This window comes from Filicampus tigris, chromosome 18 (genome assembly GCF_054856515.1).
Source record: "Filicampus tigris isolate MCC_2025a chromosome 18, RoL_Ftig_1.0, whole genome shotgun sequence".
NCBI classification, from domain to species: Eukaryota; Metazoa; Chordata; class Actinopteri; order Syngnathiformes; family Syngnathidae; genus Filicampus; species Filicampus tigris.
Genome location: NC_141234.1, coordinates 333,256 through 348,360, shown reverse-complemented (window position 1 = coordinate 348,360; position 15,105 = coordinate 333,256). Strand labels below are relative to the sequence as shown.

Sequence of the window (15,105 nt, the reverse complement as noted above, 5' to 3'; positions counted from 1 at the left end):
GGCGGGGGCCCTGGCCTAGGCACCCACTGGAGAGGGACATCCACAGCAGCCTACTACCCTCGTCGACTATCGACAATCGTTAATGAAGGTTCGTCCAAAAATGAGATCCGACTGCGATTGATGGGCATCAAGTTTGAAAATCTGAACACACGCACGCACACGCACACGCACACAAAACATTTCTGGGGCATCCACTGTGCACTGCACAGCACTGCTCGTATGTGATTAAGGATGACACTGTCGCCCGCTGAGGCTCCTCACATCCGACGATCGTTGCAGAAAGCGCATCCAAATGTTTGCCTGTCATCTTGAAAGAGATCGTAGCCACACTCAATACAAAGCAACCTCAAATTTGCTTAACTACAACTATTTACAAAGTGCGCAGCTGAGCTACCATGTTGACGCATCCCTCCTTTGAATTGATCATCTAAACAGGGACAGCTCCAGGATTGTTTGTCTGCCGTAACTAGATGAGCAGCGGGGCTCGACTGATACATAGGGGGCTGAGAAAATAATGTATAAATATATTTAAGAATATCAAATAAAATGCTGGAGGATTTAACTGTGGCTACACAGACTTCTGACAGGGCTGTCGTAGCGCCATCGTGACATGTAACGATCAAGGCTGCCATCTGCCGGGCAAAACTGCAACGCTTTTAAAACGAAGAACAAACAAAACGCCAGTAAAACCAGTTTCTCCGTGGCAAAGTTTTTTTTGACGCTTGCGTGACAACTAAGACTGCTTGAAAAAAAATGTCACAGTGATGAATGGAAGTTTAAAAATGCAACACCTTCACATGACACCTTCATTGAATGTTTGACAGTTTTACACGATGTGTTTCAAATCGACAGCGGGTAATTCTTTACACCTGCGCGACACTTGAGAATGCAAATAAGTACAAGGAAAATCGACACAAATGAAAAAAGGATGCAAGCCTTTGTTCATAATAATGGTATTCAAATGTACAAAGTGGTCATGTATGTTCTGGAGCGCGACTTGCTGTTTTGTCCCTCGCGGTCGCCGTCGTCCTACTAACCACGTGACCCAGTCAGCTGACTAGCCAAACACGGCTGTCGTTTTGCTGTACCTCCAGCGGCACTCACTCAGCTACTCACCTCCAGGAGCCAAGCGACATGGACCACCGCCGCGTGGACAGGGTGGGCCTCCTGTCCCCCCTGGAGGAGTCGAGCGCCGAAATCAGCCGGGACAGCGGCATCGTGTCGCAGAGCGCCAGCAGCTTGTCCATGGTGAGCGACATCCTCAGCAGCGGCACCGTGTCGCAGAGTCCCAGCTTCGGCGCGGCGGCCAACGTCGTCGCGTCGCCCAGTCCCAGCCTCCACCAGGCGGCGGCCCAGGCCCAGGCCCAGGCCCAGGCCCAGGCCCAGGCCCAGGCCCAGGCCCAAGCTCAGGCCCAAGCTCAGGCCCAAGCCCAAACCCAAACCCAAGCCCAAGCACAAGCCCAAGCCCAAGCCCAGGCCCAGGCCCAGGCCCAGCACGGCCCGGAACGCCACGACGAGGACCTGCTCCACACGGCACTCACCTACTCCTCCTACGTGCGGGCAACAGCGGGAGAAGAGGTGAGCGCTCAACTCTAATGTACGTATGTAGAAAGCCACCGCTGTATACAAAGTGCTGTACGTGGAGCAAAAGTAAGTCGTACAACAACAAACAATGCAACTGATGAATAATGAAGACGGTCAAAAGCACAAAAACAATCAAACCAAAACCAAGTCTCATGCCGAGTCAAAAGCCAGGGAATCAAAATGAGTTGTAAGGCCACTTTGAAAGATTGGAAGCGAGGGGGCTTGCCTAACATTTATCGAGAGGTCCTTCCAAAGAGAGGGACCGGCAACGAAAATGTCTTGATCCGTGAAGTCAATATGTGTAAAGATGCCTCAGTTGTATGTGAGAAGTGAAGACAAAGGCCCTTGAGTGTGTGAGAGTTTTCTTTCCCCCCCATCTTCCTGGAGAACAAAATCCAAAGCTACATCTTTATTGAATTGCATCCAAAGTTCGTCTTGTGGCTTTTCTGACCCAAACAATTCCTCCTCCAGATTCTGTGCTTGGAGAAAAGCCTGGAGGAAATGCTGACCAGAGTGGACGAGTTTGTCGGCATGCTGGATATGGTACGGTAAAGGCACTCGAGGTCAGATGTCACAGGTGGGTGTCCTTTGTCCTTTATTTTTTATTTTTTGTCTGCAGATTCGTAGCGACACATCACAGATCGTGAGCGACAACGTACCTCTAATTCAGCAGAAGTCTGAGGAAATGAGACAGCTGTATCGACGCATCGATAAGTTAGAGGTAGGCGACGGCCGCTGCCGCGCATCGGTATTCGTCGATATGGGGAGGGTAAATTAGGCTTGAAACAGAAAGACTCTATCCTTTTAATAGTAGCAAGTTGACCAATTTACCAATTTCCTCAGATGTGCTGAGATGAGCTAAAAAGTTGAAGAGACTTTTGCTGAGTGGCAAAGACACAGCACGATACAAAGTGGCCATCAAAAGCAACGGCGATCCCCACACAATTCTATATCACTCCCAAATGGAATGTCCCAGCGTTGACATTTTCCTGCAGGGCTTCGTCAAGATGGTGGGAGCCAACGTTGCCACCATGGAGGAGCAGTTGGCCCAGGCGGAGGGAGAACTCGCCACGCTACCGGGCGCCTTCAAGAAGATCTTCCGCACAATGAGTGTGCCTGGCTTCTTAAATGTGAGGCTCACACGTCTGTAAATATCCCAAGCGCATTACCAATTCTTTTTGTGTGTGTTCTGTAGTTTTGATCCTTTTGTTTGTTTTTTTGTTTTTGTTTTTGTTTTTTTGGGGGGGGGGGCGCGTCTGTCATAGAAACCAAACAGCCCCCGAAGAACTACGGCCCATCAGCAGTATCAAGAAATCCCCCAAGTGTTCTGCACGGACGACTACATCGTCACGTCGCAGCAGGCCGAGCAGTGACGGGCCGTGCCGCAGAGGCGTGAAGACAACACTAACGTCCACAGCCAAGCAATAGCCAACAAGTCACTGGAGTCCCGTGAGGTGACACTGAACTGTAGCAAAAACAAAAATGTGATTTCGTTTTTTAAAAGTGCCTCAACGGTCTTGTTTTCCGCTGGTTGTTAGTTTTGTAACAAGCCTGACGCATCTTCCAACACAAGAAGCTTTTTTTCTAAGGTTGTCCTGTTTGTTTAAAAGAAAGGAACAAAAAAAAGTGCATGTTGTCGTAAGTCAGTTTCCAATCAGTCTATTCAATCACTGCGAGCAATATGGACCTCAAGTATGACATGTCTTCCATTTAAAAATACTAATTGTATTTCTAGCTTCATGTTTCTTACTGGCTGCATATTTGTTATTTAAAAAAGCACATTGACTATTATGTTAAGTTTGGCTTAATAGTGAAACAGTGCCTGAGCTTTTTGGCAGAGAAGTGGACCTGACGGGTGTGACGTCGCCCTCATTGTTTATCACAATGATCACAACGTCTGCTAAAAGACAAGATGTCGCAAGTTTATTTTGGTCACATTTTAGACAATAATTATTAAAGTTTTGTATGATGTGATGTCGTTGTTTATGTCGCTTTCTCATGACGGTTTCAAAAATCCCGGAAGTCAGTCTCGTAAATATGGCCCAATCAGATAACAGGATCCTGTTTGCGTACGCGCAGAAGAATACGAGTTTGCCACGCTGTTGCTATGGTAGCGTCTGCATACATTGGCTACCGTTTTACGGTTCATCGCAACAAACAAAACTAGAAGCTTCCGTTGGTTTGAAAACAGAAATCTTTTATTGTCAATTGAAGATTGAATTTACATCGAACACGATATTTTGAACCCCGAACACGAACGTTTGTTCTATACGTGCGCAACGCATCATGGGCCATGTAGTTATTCGGTTACAAACATTTTCCTGTACTGCGGGCGGGCCAAGAACACTTCCGGCCAATCACAGCAATTTTAAACGTCACGTGACTTGTGTTATGGGCTAATCAGCGAGCCGAACAAAGCGCGCGTGGAGCTCTACGTGCATTTCCATTGGCCAGCGCGTTCGTGATATCACGGGTTGAGAGGTGAACCGGAGTCGTTCATTTGCCTTGGCCATCCCCGCCTCACTTCCATGCAGGCCAGCCTGCCGGCTCTCGAATAAAGTGGCTTAAAACTTGTGAGTACGACATTAGCTTGTTAAAGGAGATACTCTTGAATCAGTCTCGTGATACTTCATCGAATTGAGTCTCTTGTTGCCGTTAGTTTGTGGCTGAATGGCGAAATATCAAGTGTAAGATCACTGCCAGCCATCAAGGCATGAGTTAGCATGTGGTGCTAACAGTTTGGGCTTGTTTTTAGCGCTGCTTCATCATAATAAAAGCTTGAATCGATCGAGCGTCTATCGCACAGAGACCCGGTGACGCTGAACAATAACAGCATCCATCCTGGAAGTTTTGTTGCTTTGCTTCAGGAGAGTCTCGGGTGTGCTGGAGGCAATATCCCAGCTGACTTCCGGCAATGGGGCCGAGGAGGGGGGCGCGCACACGCACACGCACACGCACGCACACGCGCACACACACACACACACACACACACACACACACCGTGGAATGGTCGCCAGCCAATCAAAAAGACACTATTGCAGGACTTGAACCACACACCGTGGAATGGTCGCCAGCCAATCAAGAAGACACTCTTGCAGAACTTGAACCAGCAACCTCATGCAACCCTTAGTTGAGCAACCCAGACTGATTCCAAGTCAAAGAAAAAATAAATAGGATGTGGATTTTTTTTTTGCGCCTGAGTCCAAGTCACTTGATTTTGAGTATCTGCCGAGTCCTGATCCAATACCTCTGCAATGTCATGCAATTAAGAGAATGAAGATGAAATCCAAATTGTCTCAATTATCTTGATTTATATTTATTTATTTGAATAAAGGTACCCCAAGATGATAGATTTTTATGTGGCTGTAAGTCAGCAGTGGTTCAAATGAATTGCATGAATAAAATAAGTTATTCTTGACTTTCAAACTTAAGAAAATGTAAATATCCGATCTTTTCCAGGTGATATGGATCAGCCGGAAATCACAAAATCGGCCCTGATTTCCGATCATGTGATTGGATCAGGACAATGTTAAATAATAATTCCTGGTCCCAGTACGCAGCCTTGTGATATGCCTGCGTGTCTGAAACTGAGCTTATCTGCATACGTTTGGTCCTTTTGAGCAAGCGTATCGCTATCCAAAGCCTGCATTTTAGATCAGGTAGTACAGTATGGGATTATTTTCAGTGTTTTTTTTGTTTTTTTTCTTTTTGTGGAGATTTTTCAGCGGTGCATCACTGAAGAAGCTTCATCAATGAAATGTGACAACAATAATGTTTTTTTTTTCTTTTTCTTTGCAGTTCCTGGGTGTCAATCATGCAGGGGGGTGAAATTGATTGTCAAAGAGTTGGCGAAGGTTTTGTGCAGTGGTACTACAATCAGTTTGATCACACCAACAGGATGGAACTGGTTAACCTTTATGTGAGTCTGCTCACCTTAGTGTTGCTTGCAGCGTGTCAGTCATCAACTGATGGCGCAACTTTATTTTGGCCATTTCTTAGGCTGAAGGCGCAACTCTGACATGGGAAGGAACCCTCTTCCATGGGAGGGAAGCCATCGCTGGCAAACTGACTGTAAGTATCGCATGCACTGTAGCTACTCGTAATGCGTCATTTCAAAACTCCACAGGCCCTGCTTTAGGTATCATCTATTATGTTCACGCTGATGTGCAGCACTTTGATACAGGCGTGTTTTTTTTTTTTGAAGTGCACCATAAATAAAGGGGAGTTATATTTGACCTGTTTTTTTCATGTAACATTCAGAGTTTAAGTAGTCAGTGCAATGTATTTTGAAATGAGTCATTCCTTTTAAGCATGCCCCGGTGCCTTGAGATCTTTTGCTTGGTTAGATTATTTGGCGGTTGGCCTTGAGATCTGGTGAGGCTACAGAAAATGGATGGATGGATGGATGTTGCGAGCGGGCCATCATGAAGGCAACATGGTTTGGTTATTTTCAAAATGCAACGTGTCATTCTCTGTGTTTGACAGCAAACCTCAAGTGGCAGTGCCATGAAACAGCTTGAAGCCTCTTTTGTTCGCTGAAAGCTTTGCGATTTGCCAAAGTGCCGCTCACTGCGAAGTGAGTCAAATTGAGTTTACTACCACTATACAGCACTCGCAAGCCAAAGCAAAACATCGACTCAACGATGGCTCTCATCTCGGACAAACTCCCATGTCGGGTCACTCGTATCTCAAGGCACCACTGTACTGTATTGACATAGAATTTAAAAAAAATGTTTTAAAAGTTGTTGCTTTTAAGCTGCAACCACAAATTCAAAAGAGAATTATTTTGGACTCAAGTCACAACAACAACAAAATGTGCCATGCCTGCTTTTGTGTTTTAATTCATGGTTGTGTTTGGAACCACACAGGGCATGCCGTTCCAGCAAATTAAGCACATTGTCACAGACCAAGATATCCAGCCCACAATAGACAACAGCATCATCATCATGGTGTTTGGACAGTTAAAGGTGAGGGCCGCACTGCACTGTATGTCCTCTAATAGTGCTCAGTCTTTGAGTCGGAAAAAAAAAATAGAGCCCTACAAGTAATGATGAATTTAATCATCATTAGTATGTCAATTGTTTGGGCAATTAATCGATGTTTTAATTTCCATCCCGTTAGTTTAAAACAGGAGAGTGCAGCAAATCACACATATTTATGATTTAGTCACCGCTTTGGTCGGTAAAATATCAGAAAATTGGCCAGAATGTCGATCTTTGTTTTCCAAAGTAAAAGCAGATGTTTGAAGTTGTTCGGTTTTGATTCAGCACAAACATAATCAGTGTGTTTTCATGGAAGACTACAGAAAGCGTCAAATATTTACTGGTGAGAGGCTGGAATTCCAAAGATTTGGACAATTTTAGGTTAGACAAAGTCTCTAAACAATTGATTATGAAAAATAATTATTGATGTAATTTGATAATTGATTAGTTGTCAATTAATCGTCACGCCTCTAAAACAGAATGACTGATGTATGTTGGAGCACTTTGAATGAACAGTAGCAGCGTTGCTCTGATGCAGTTACACTTACTATGTTTTGTTGATTTGGGGAGCAGTGCAATAATATCTGAAGTAATTACGCCTATTAGCCTTTTTACCCCCTAAAGCAGGTGTTTGTATGGGGTGAGGTTTTTATTGTTCTTAATTGGGAACTGATTAATTACAACAGAACAAAAAAAAAAAAAGCATTTGTGACGAATAGCCGATATCAACTGACACAGTTACGCTGACTACTGAAGGGAGGCACTTATTTGGGGAGAGGCAATTGACGAATGGGGATGAAGCACCATATTTAGGTCGAGATAAGTCGTCAGCATTTGTGTGTGTTTTTTTTCCCCCCCCCTAAAGAGGAAAGTAGTCATTTGTGGCAGGGGGTTACTTTTCTTCACGCGTATGTTTGATTTGCCAACAGACCGACAACGATCCACCTTTGGCCTTCCACCAAGTGTTCATGCTGAAGCCGCAGAACTGCAACTGGGTGTGCACGAATGATGTGTTCCGCCTGGGTATACATAACATAGCCGTGGATCCTCAATAGCCGACAAGACTTTAAACCAGCACCTACGAGTGCACGCCCCCGCCCCCCTCGGCCCACCCTCCCGATCGCTCGTCCCGTCCTCCTCGTATGTCGTGTCGTAATTTTCTCCAAGAGTTTAAAAAACAAAACAAAACAAAAATTCTGACAACTGAAATCTCCTGTGTCTTCTTTGTTCATTTCTTGGAATTCTACAATCACGTTGTCACATTTCCACCATCGGACCCCAACCAACAAGACAGCCAACCAACAAGAAAAAAATTGAAAGGCTATTTTTAGTTTTTGGAGAACTGCTACAGCTGGCGCTATCGCAGTTGTATTTACCGCTACATATGTCATTGCCTCCACTTATGACAATCCCTTGAGAGTCAATTTAACGGTTTTTACTTTCTCTCATTTTCTTGCTGTTTGTTGTGCATGTAATTCATCCTTGGGACACAAAAAACGTTGGGGATCAGTAATTGACAGGATTCACTCGGCAAACTCGTTAACTGTTATTCACGATCATCTGAATATATATTGTAATATAATATAGAATAGAAAATAGTGCATTGATTTTTTTTTTTTTTTTTATGAAATAAACCCTCCTGGTATGTCTCTTGGGCAAAATAAAATCATGTATCAGCATGACCCATTGCATGGTTAGACTTTTAAATAAAAAACATAAATTGTTGATGATACCTATTGATAATTAAGCAGCAGAAATGTGAATGTTCTAAAATATATATATATATATTTTAGACCTTTTTTTCCCCTTTTCTTTTTACCTTTAAAAGTCGTTTATTTTTAGAGATTTTTTTCCTTTTCTTTTTACCTTTAAAAGTTGTTAATTTGACCTGCGGTCGAACAGGAGAGTAAATACGCCTAATATTTTTTGTAATTCTAGACTTTCTTTGGATTTAAACTTTGAAACGGGTCAGTTTGAGCAGAAATTGACGACTCCAGTAAACACCTTCCCTTCACCTACTGTTGTGTCGGGTCGTGACATGCAATGCGACGACTTGGCTCCAAGGGGCGCCAGTGTTGTCAGAGTCAGAGGGCGTCCATTTAAATGGCTTAGCTCGAAAACGAAAACCTTCAAGAAACCGAAGCGTCGTTTCGGGCGACCAGAATGACACCTACGCCGGGGAGAAGCTCTCAAGACATGGACCGCTTGAGTGACGACCTTCGCAGAGAACCGGTAAGACAAAAAGCACTCACAAGTCTCGATGAGCCTAGCATGCTAACGCTATCTAGCTAGCGAGCGCTGCATTGCGGAAAGAAGAACGCCGGCGAATTCCCCTTCAAACATGTTTAAAAAATGCTCTGGGGTGCTTAAACTTCCACCCAAGTGTCTACATTTGTTACTCAAGTTAACTGACGTCTACGTTTATTCTTTTTGTCCTTTTGTATTGTCTCTTAGTGCTAATAAAGCACCGCGTGATAAGTTAATAAAAATGCATGGGGTGATTGATTGATTTTAATATATATTTTTCGAATATTGGTTGATTAAAAAAGACAGACATTTCCCGACCCTCTTTTACCCTAACTTTTGAAAAAATGTGGAAAAAAATCAATTGCACGGGTTGAATGGCTGCACTGTGAAAAGACAAATAGGTCATTGTCAGTGAATGAGTTTTAATGACCTTGTTTAGGTGGCCTTTATTTTGGCAGAGTTGTTTATTTTTCTCAAGCGAGACCTAACTGGTACCACGTGGTACCACTTCCATGAACATTGTGAAATATTAATAGTGGTTTTGCGTTCTTTTTCCTGCATAGAATGGCGTAAAAGACGACGCCGACTGCCAGGAGGATGAGCCTCTGCTCCGAGAGAACCCCAAACGCTTCGTCATCTTCCCCATCCAGTATCCCGAAGTGTGGAAGATGTACAAGCAGGCCCAGGCGTCCTTCTGGACAGTGGAAGAGGTGCGCTTCCCTTTCTGCATTCGTAGCCCACAACTACTAAAATACCTCGCATAAAAGGCTCGGCCTCTTTCAGGTGGATCTCTCCAAAGACCTGGCGCACTGGGACCGGCTCAAAGCTGAGGAGAAGCATTTCATCTCGCATGTCCTGGCCTTCTTCGCCGCCAGCGATGGCATTGTAAATGAGAACCTGGTGAGACTAAGGGTGGTGTTGCACAGTGGAGGAATTAATGCCTCACTCACATAGGTGCTGTCAGGTGAGGGACTCTCTATATAGTGGGTAGCTGTAGTAGTACTAGGCAGGGAATGAGTTGCAATGACCGCAACTGCGTTTGGAGTAACACAAGAGCACTGCGCTGTAAGCATGTTAATCAGTGGCAAACAATGAACTGGTTTTCCATTAGCATGCTTCCTAGTCTTCTATCGTTTTAACACGCCCGTGTTTACAAAATGAATATAAATTCATGTTCATCCGTGCGGTGATGTGTTGCTCCAATAGTTTCGTGCCACAACTTATCTCGTGCACAGAAACAATAGCCCGGAAAGAGAAAAACATTTCCCTGTATGGACACAAAGCCGTTGTGGGATATATTTGGGCTTCTGTTGATCATCGTTGTTTACTGCTTTTCAAGATGGGGAACAAGTTTTGCTCACTATACATTCTACACAACGACACGGTCTTATTTAAAGTACCTGAAAGCAATACTTGAGTAAAAGGACAAGTATCTGAACAGAAGAAAATGTTGGTATAACTCTATAGTCTTCAAAGTAGCTGATATTTGCTGTACGTAAGTATCGAAACGTATTTTTCTGACATTAGATGTACTGCACTTGAATATTTGTAGTCAAGTGAATTGGTGTTGATGGAGATCCTGCATGCTGATTAACACGGGAAGTTAGGCTGTCCTTCGTGCATCACTTCTGGAAGGAAGCGAGGGGGTGCCACATATGTGGGCCCATCAAAGTCTTCCTGAAAATCGCTAACTTCCTCCAACTGTGTCTTGTTACCATCAGAGTATGTTGAAATAAGTTCACTGGCCCATGCAGTGTCCGTATCTCAACTTTTAGCCAGCAATTCAAAGCAAAAAATCTGCCAAATGACGGCCCGTGTTTTGGGGGGACGAACTCATGACTTGTCTCACTCGCGTTTTAAGGCACCGCTATACGGTCGCGTGTGTGTGTGTGTGTGTGTGTGTGTGTTTACTCGTGCAACCAGGTGCAGAGGTTCTGTCAGGAGGTCCAGGTCCCCGAGGTGCGCTCCTTCTACAGCGTCCAAATCCTGATGGAAACGGTGCACTCTGAGATGTACAGCATGCTCATCAACACCTACGTACGCGAGCTCAAGGAAAGGTCCGATACTGCCTCCCAATCTGTTTCTTTCCCCGCTCGGTCAAACACAAAACCACATCGACAGCTCAACGGTAGCTCAGGGGAACGAACCATTTTCAGCCTCGCACCTGTTTGCAAACAGGATCAATCCTCTGTACCGCTTTACCGAGTCTTTTGTGGTGGCAGCACCTGGATTGTGACGTTTTTAACCGTCATACAAATGTCAAACAATAAGTGAACCACCGTACTGTCATGGAGTCGTGGAGTCGTTGAGATCAGCTGAAGCCAGGTGCGACGTCTTTGGCTTTTTTGTGTGTCTGTGGGGCACCACCGCAGAGGTGATGGCAAAGAGGAAAAGTGCCATGATAACCACAGAGCTGGAAACGGAAACTGCCGACCGTTTTTGGTAAACGTGCATTTGTTTACCGTCTGTCATATTTGCAGGGACTCGCTCTTCAACGCCATTCAAACGCTGCCGTGCGTCAGGCGCAAGGCCGACTGGGCGCTCCAGTGGATAAATGACAGCCAGTCCACCTTTGGTGAGGAGTGACATCAATACAATTTAATTTGGAGAGAGCATTTCACAACAAAGCACTTTACATACAGCAACAAAATAGCCATAATACAACAAGTGAATTCAATAAATGAACACAAAACATTATATACAATAGACACCGGAAAACAGACGAATATTTTGCCAGTCTCATGTCGGTACTAATTCTACTCCTGTACCTCCAGTAAAAAAAAAAAAAAAAAAAAAACCACACAAAATAGGGAAGAGACACTGAAGTGTACTTCAAGTGGAAGTCAACTCAAACTCTTTTTTTCCAGAATATCTTCTATTCAAGCCCACTAGTTGAAACAAGGCATTCTGAAAAAATTTGCGTTTGCGAAATAAGAGTTGATCCGCCCGTTTTTAGCCATCTCTGGGGACAGCCACTTTGTCACTTCTGTTGACTGAAAATGACATCGCAACAGGGCTCAGGTAATGACCAATCACGGCTCACCTGTTTTCTGGAGCTGAGCCGTGATTGGTCGTTACCTGAGCCCTGAGCAGTCGTGATGTCCTTTTCAGTCGACAGAAGTGACAAAAGGGGTGCATTTTCTGCTTAACTCATATTTTTGAAAATGTAGGGAGAAGTGAAAAGTTGTCAGAAAAAGAAATATTCAATTCAAGAGCAAATGGCTGAAAATTGTATTGAAGTACAGTAAGAAAGTCTTTGTATACTTCCCACCACTGTTAATGAGTAAGCTAACGTGTTTCTTTTGTGGCGGCAGCCGAGCGACTCGTGGCCTTCGTGGCGGTGGAGGGCATCTTCTTCTCCGGCTCCTTTGCCGCCATCTACTGGTTGAAGAAAAGAGGCCTCATGCCCGGCCTCACCTACTCCAACGAGCTCATCAGCCGGGACGAGGTAAAGTCCTTTGCTCGCCAAGGGTCACGTGAGACAAGCACGGGGCGGCTAACGCTGCAGTCTCCATCTTCTTTAGGGACTGCACTGCAACTTTGCCTGTCTGCTGTACAGCTACCTGGTGAAGAAAGCGACCGAGAACCGGGTGAAGGACATCATCAGCGAGGCCGTTAGCATCGAGCAGGTCGGCCAATTTAAGCGTCTTTCCCCCGTGGCCCGGCCTACGCTAGTGAAGAATATCAATGACAACGTTGCCCGCTTTTGCCGAGTCAGGAGTTTCTGACCGAGGCCTTACCGGTGCACCTGATTGGAATCAACTCTTGCCTCATGAAGCAGTACATCCAGTTCGTGGCCGACCGCCTCCTCACTGACTTGGGACTAGCCAAGGTAATCCTGCTCAATCGAGCAAGTCATTATGTAGGCCAGGGGTGTCAAACTCATTTTAGTTCAGGGCCCCAATTTGGTATCAAATGGGCCGGACCAGTATATTGGTGGCCTAAGCAATGACTACTGCAATTTTTTTCTCTCCACTGTTTGAGGGCAAGTCATTACAAGTACGTTCTGAAAATCTGTTGCAAATCGTACGAGCAGTCTGAACTGTCTTGAGAAAACTCATCGCATGGCTGGAGTTGAACGTCTGTGGCCGATGAACTGCATCATCTTTTCTCACAATCTTGACACACTTTTTTACTACCCAACGCGACCCATACATGTACATACATGCATACATGTACATACTCTGTTCAAGTTGCAGGTGACTGAGTGCCAACATGTTGCCATTTCTCTCCCTGATAATCAACCTGACAAGTTGTGATTCTCTGCCTAATCCTTATCCTCAACTCAAAAACTGTGCTGATCTCCAGTCCAAACGGATTCGCGGCCACCGTCTACTGGCACCAGTGAGTCATAACAGTGGTTTAGCAACCGTAATTTCACAGACCACTTGGGTGATATCCTCTTCCAGGCCTACCGGCTGAAAACGTACTGGTGGACTAATATATTCGTAGCAACATCCACGGCAGTCAATGAGTTGAAGACAAAGTCCCCAGAGAAGGCGAGCTTGCTTTTGAGACTCGTTGACAACCCTCGCTAAGGCTCCCACCGCAGGCTCGTTCACGTGACTCGGTGGCTGCTGCTGTTTTGGTTTGCAACAGAATTCAAATGGGCTCAGCATTTATTTAATCCAAGTGTTTGCCCAACAAATGTGACATTTGCTAAACGTTGCTAAGCATAAATGAGCTTCTAAGTGTATATTTTTTTTTTTTTTTTTTTTTTTTTAATTGAAGGTTTACTCGTCCGAGAACCCGTTTGACTTCATGGAGTCTATTTCACTGGAGGGTAAGACCAATTTCTTCGAGAAGCGAGTGGGCGAGTACCAGAGATTTGGAGTCATGTCCAGCGCGATGGACTGCGAGTTCACTCTGGACGCCGACTTCTGAAGTTACGCATTTTCAAATGTATTTATTTCAGTCACACATTCTGGCTCGCAAATACCAAAAGACAAAACATTAGCATCCTGTAGTGTACAGTCATTAATACCATGCATCCACTATTTTCGTACTCATATTAGCAAAATTACAACAAATCTGTGATTTTTCTATGACCATATTGATCCATTTTCTGCATCTTTTAGGCTAGGTTCACACCGCAGGTCTTGTAGCTGAATTCGGATTTTTTGAAAAAATCCGATTTTTTTTTGTGTAAGCGTTCATATCACATTATAAATGCGCCCTCGGTCTTGTCTGCTGTATGAACACATGCGTCTTTGTCAAAGCGGCCCGCATGCGCAGAAGAACAAAGACGACGTCACACCCGACGTTGTGTTTGCGGAAGTAAATATGCTCCATTGTGTCGGGGCATTTATACAGTCAAGCCATTAGGGAGGAGGCAGAAATAAATACAGTATTTGGGGAAAATCACGAGGCGACGCTGTAATATCTCATTTCATGGAGAGTCAAGTCACGTCATGGCCGTGCGTAAAAAATGAATCGATCCGAGCCGTGGCTGAATTACTACGATCGCCATAAACGTCCACTTTATGCTTCATGTTTCAAGTGGGATTCAATCAAAGTCAAATATAAAGTCAATAGTGTTACTCAAAACAACTTTGCAGATTCGATCCCCCTGCTGCCAGCACTGTAACTCCGCCTGCGCGGCGCGCATTTTGGGCTCCGGATGACGTCAATGTCGGATATATGCGACCTGGCCGTTCAGACCGCGGACGCTTTGAAAAAGATTGGATACGTACCCGATGTAGGACCACATACGAAAGCGACCCAGGTCTCATTTGAAAAAATCGGAATTGAGCCGTTCAGACTGTCATAAAAAAAAAAAAAAAAAATCAGACACAGGACGCATATGGGCAAAAAAAAATCCGGTCTGGGTCGCATTTGCCTGCGGTGTGAACCTGGCCTTACATGTTCTTGGAATGCGGGAGGAAGCCCGAGTACCCGGAGAAACCCGTGCTTGCGTATCTTTTCTCGGGTGTACTTGGGCAAAACTCCGACCTCAGAACTGTGAGGCAGATGTGCTCACCACTCGCCCACTGTGGCGCAAAGGCCGTATTTTAAAAATAGTTTTAGAGTTTGTACCCATAGAAAGTATTTCATGTGGGTCAACAGGCTAGACTTGTATAGTTTTATCATGTCTTCATATTTGAGGTAAAATAAAAAGATTAAGTATAATGAAATCCATGTCTGTGATTCAATTGACTGCACAACAATTTTATTGTCTAAATGTAATTGTATAAATCGTTACAGTATAACAAGAGTTGATTTGGTAGAACCGCCTTGTATTATATCTGAACATGTTTCCATTACTGAAATGCTGCACAGAGTTGTTTCACAA

General features: G+C 44.6%; 3 protein-coding genes across 3 annotated transcripts; all 3 read left to right on the top strand.

The window, feature by feature from the left end:
• The first annotated feature begins 987 nt into the window (after positions 1–987).
• Positions 988–3,558, top strand: bloc1s4 (biogenesis of lysosomal organelles complex-1, subunit 4, cappuccino). The gene is made up of 5 exons (XM_086014573.1): positions 988–1,578; positions 2,056–2,127; positions 2,204–2,305; positions 2,580–2,714; positions 2,850–3,558. The coding sequence occupies exons 1-5, from the start codon at positions 1,135–1,137 to the stop codon at positions 2,955–2,957; spliced, it is 861 nt and encodes a 286-aa protein (XP_085870699.1). The 5' UTR covers positions 988–1,134; the 3' UTR covers positions 2,958–3,558.
• A 439-nt stretch (positions 3,559–3,997) lies between these two features.
• LOC147131737 (nuclear transport factor 2-like) lies at positions 3,998–7,775 on the top strand. Its single transcript, XM_086015554.1, has 5 exons — positions 3,998–4,157; positions 5,383–5,503; positions 5,584–5,655; positions 6,453–6,551; positions 7,496–7,775. The coding sequence occupies exons 2-5, from the start codon at positions 5,399–5,401 to the stop codon at positions 7,619–7,621; spliced, it is 402 nt and encodes a 133-aa protein (XP_085871680.1). The 5' UTR covers positions 3,998–4,157; positions 5,383–5,398; the 3' UTR covers positions 7,622–7,775.
• Positions 7,776–8,606: 831 nt separating this feature from the next.
• Positions 8,607–14,947, top strand: rrm2b (ribonucleotide reductase M2 b). The gene is made up of 9 exons (XM_086015552.1): positions 8,607–8,798; positions 9,377–9,523; positions 9,597–9,713; positions 10,737–10,870; positions 11,294–11,388; positions 12,128–12,261; positions 12,338–12,442; positions 12,532–12,645; positions 13,545–14,947. Exons 1-9 carry the CDS (start codon positions 8,730–8,732, stop codon positions 13,695–13,697), a joined length of 1,068 nt encoding a protein of 355 aa, XP_085871678.1. The 5' UTR covers positions 8,607–8,729; the 3' UTR covers positions 13,698–14,947.
• Positions 14,948–15,105: the final 158 nt, after the last annotated feature.

Coding starts and splice junctions, on each gene's coding strand:
- bloc1s4 (XM_086014573.1), top strand. CDS start 1,135: ATGGACCACCGCCGCGTGGACAGGGTGGGCCTCCTGTCCCCCCTGGAG. Junction 2,128..2,203: donor TTGTCGGCATGCTGGATATG/GTACGGTAAAGG, acceptor TTTTGTCTGCAG/ATTCGTAGCGACACATCACA. Junction 2,306..2,579: donor GACGCATCGATAAGTTAGAG/GTAGGCGACGGC, acceptor ATTTTCCTGCAG/GGCTTCGTCAAGATGGTGGG.
- LOC147131737 (XM_086015554.1), top strand. CDS start 5,399: ATGCAGGGGGGTGAAATTGATTGTCAAAGAGTTGGCGAAGGTTTTGTG. Junction 5,504..5,583: donor TGGAACTGGTTAACCTTTAT/GTGAGTCTGCTC, acceptor GCCATTTCTTAG/GCTGAAGGCGCAACTCTGAC. Junction 5,656..6,452: donor CCATCGCTGGCAAACTGACT/GTAAGTATCGCA, acceptor GGAACCACACAG/GGCATGCCGTTCCAGCAAAT.
- rrm2b (XM_086015552.1), top strand. CDS start 8,730: ATGACACCTACGCCGGGGAGAAGCTCTCAAGACATGGACCGCTTGAGT. Junction 10,871..11,293: donor GTACGCGAGCTCAAGGAAAG/GTCCGATACTGC, acceptor TCATATTTGCAG/GGACTCGCTCTTCAACGCCA. Junction 12,646..13,544: donor CTGACTTGGGACTAGCCAAG/GTAATCCTGCTC, acceptor TTTTAATTGAAG/GTTTACTCGTCCGAGAACCC.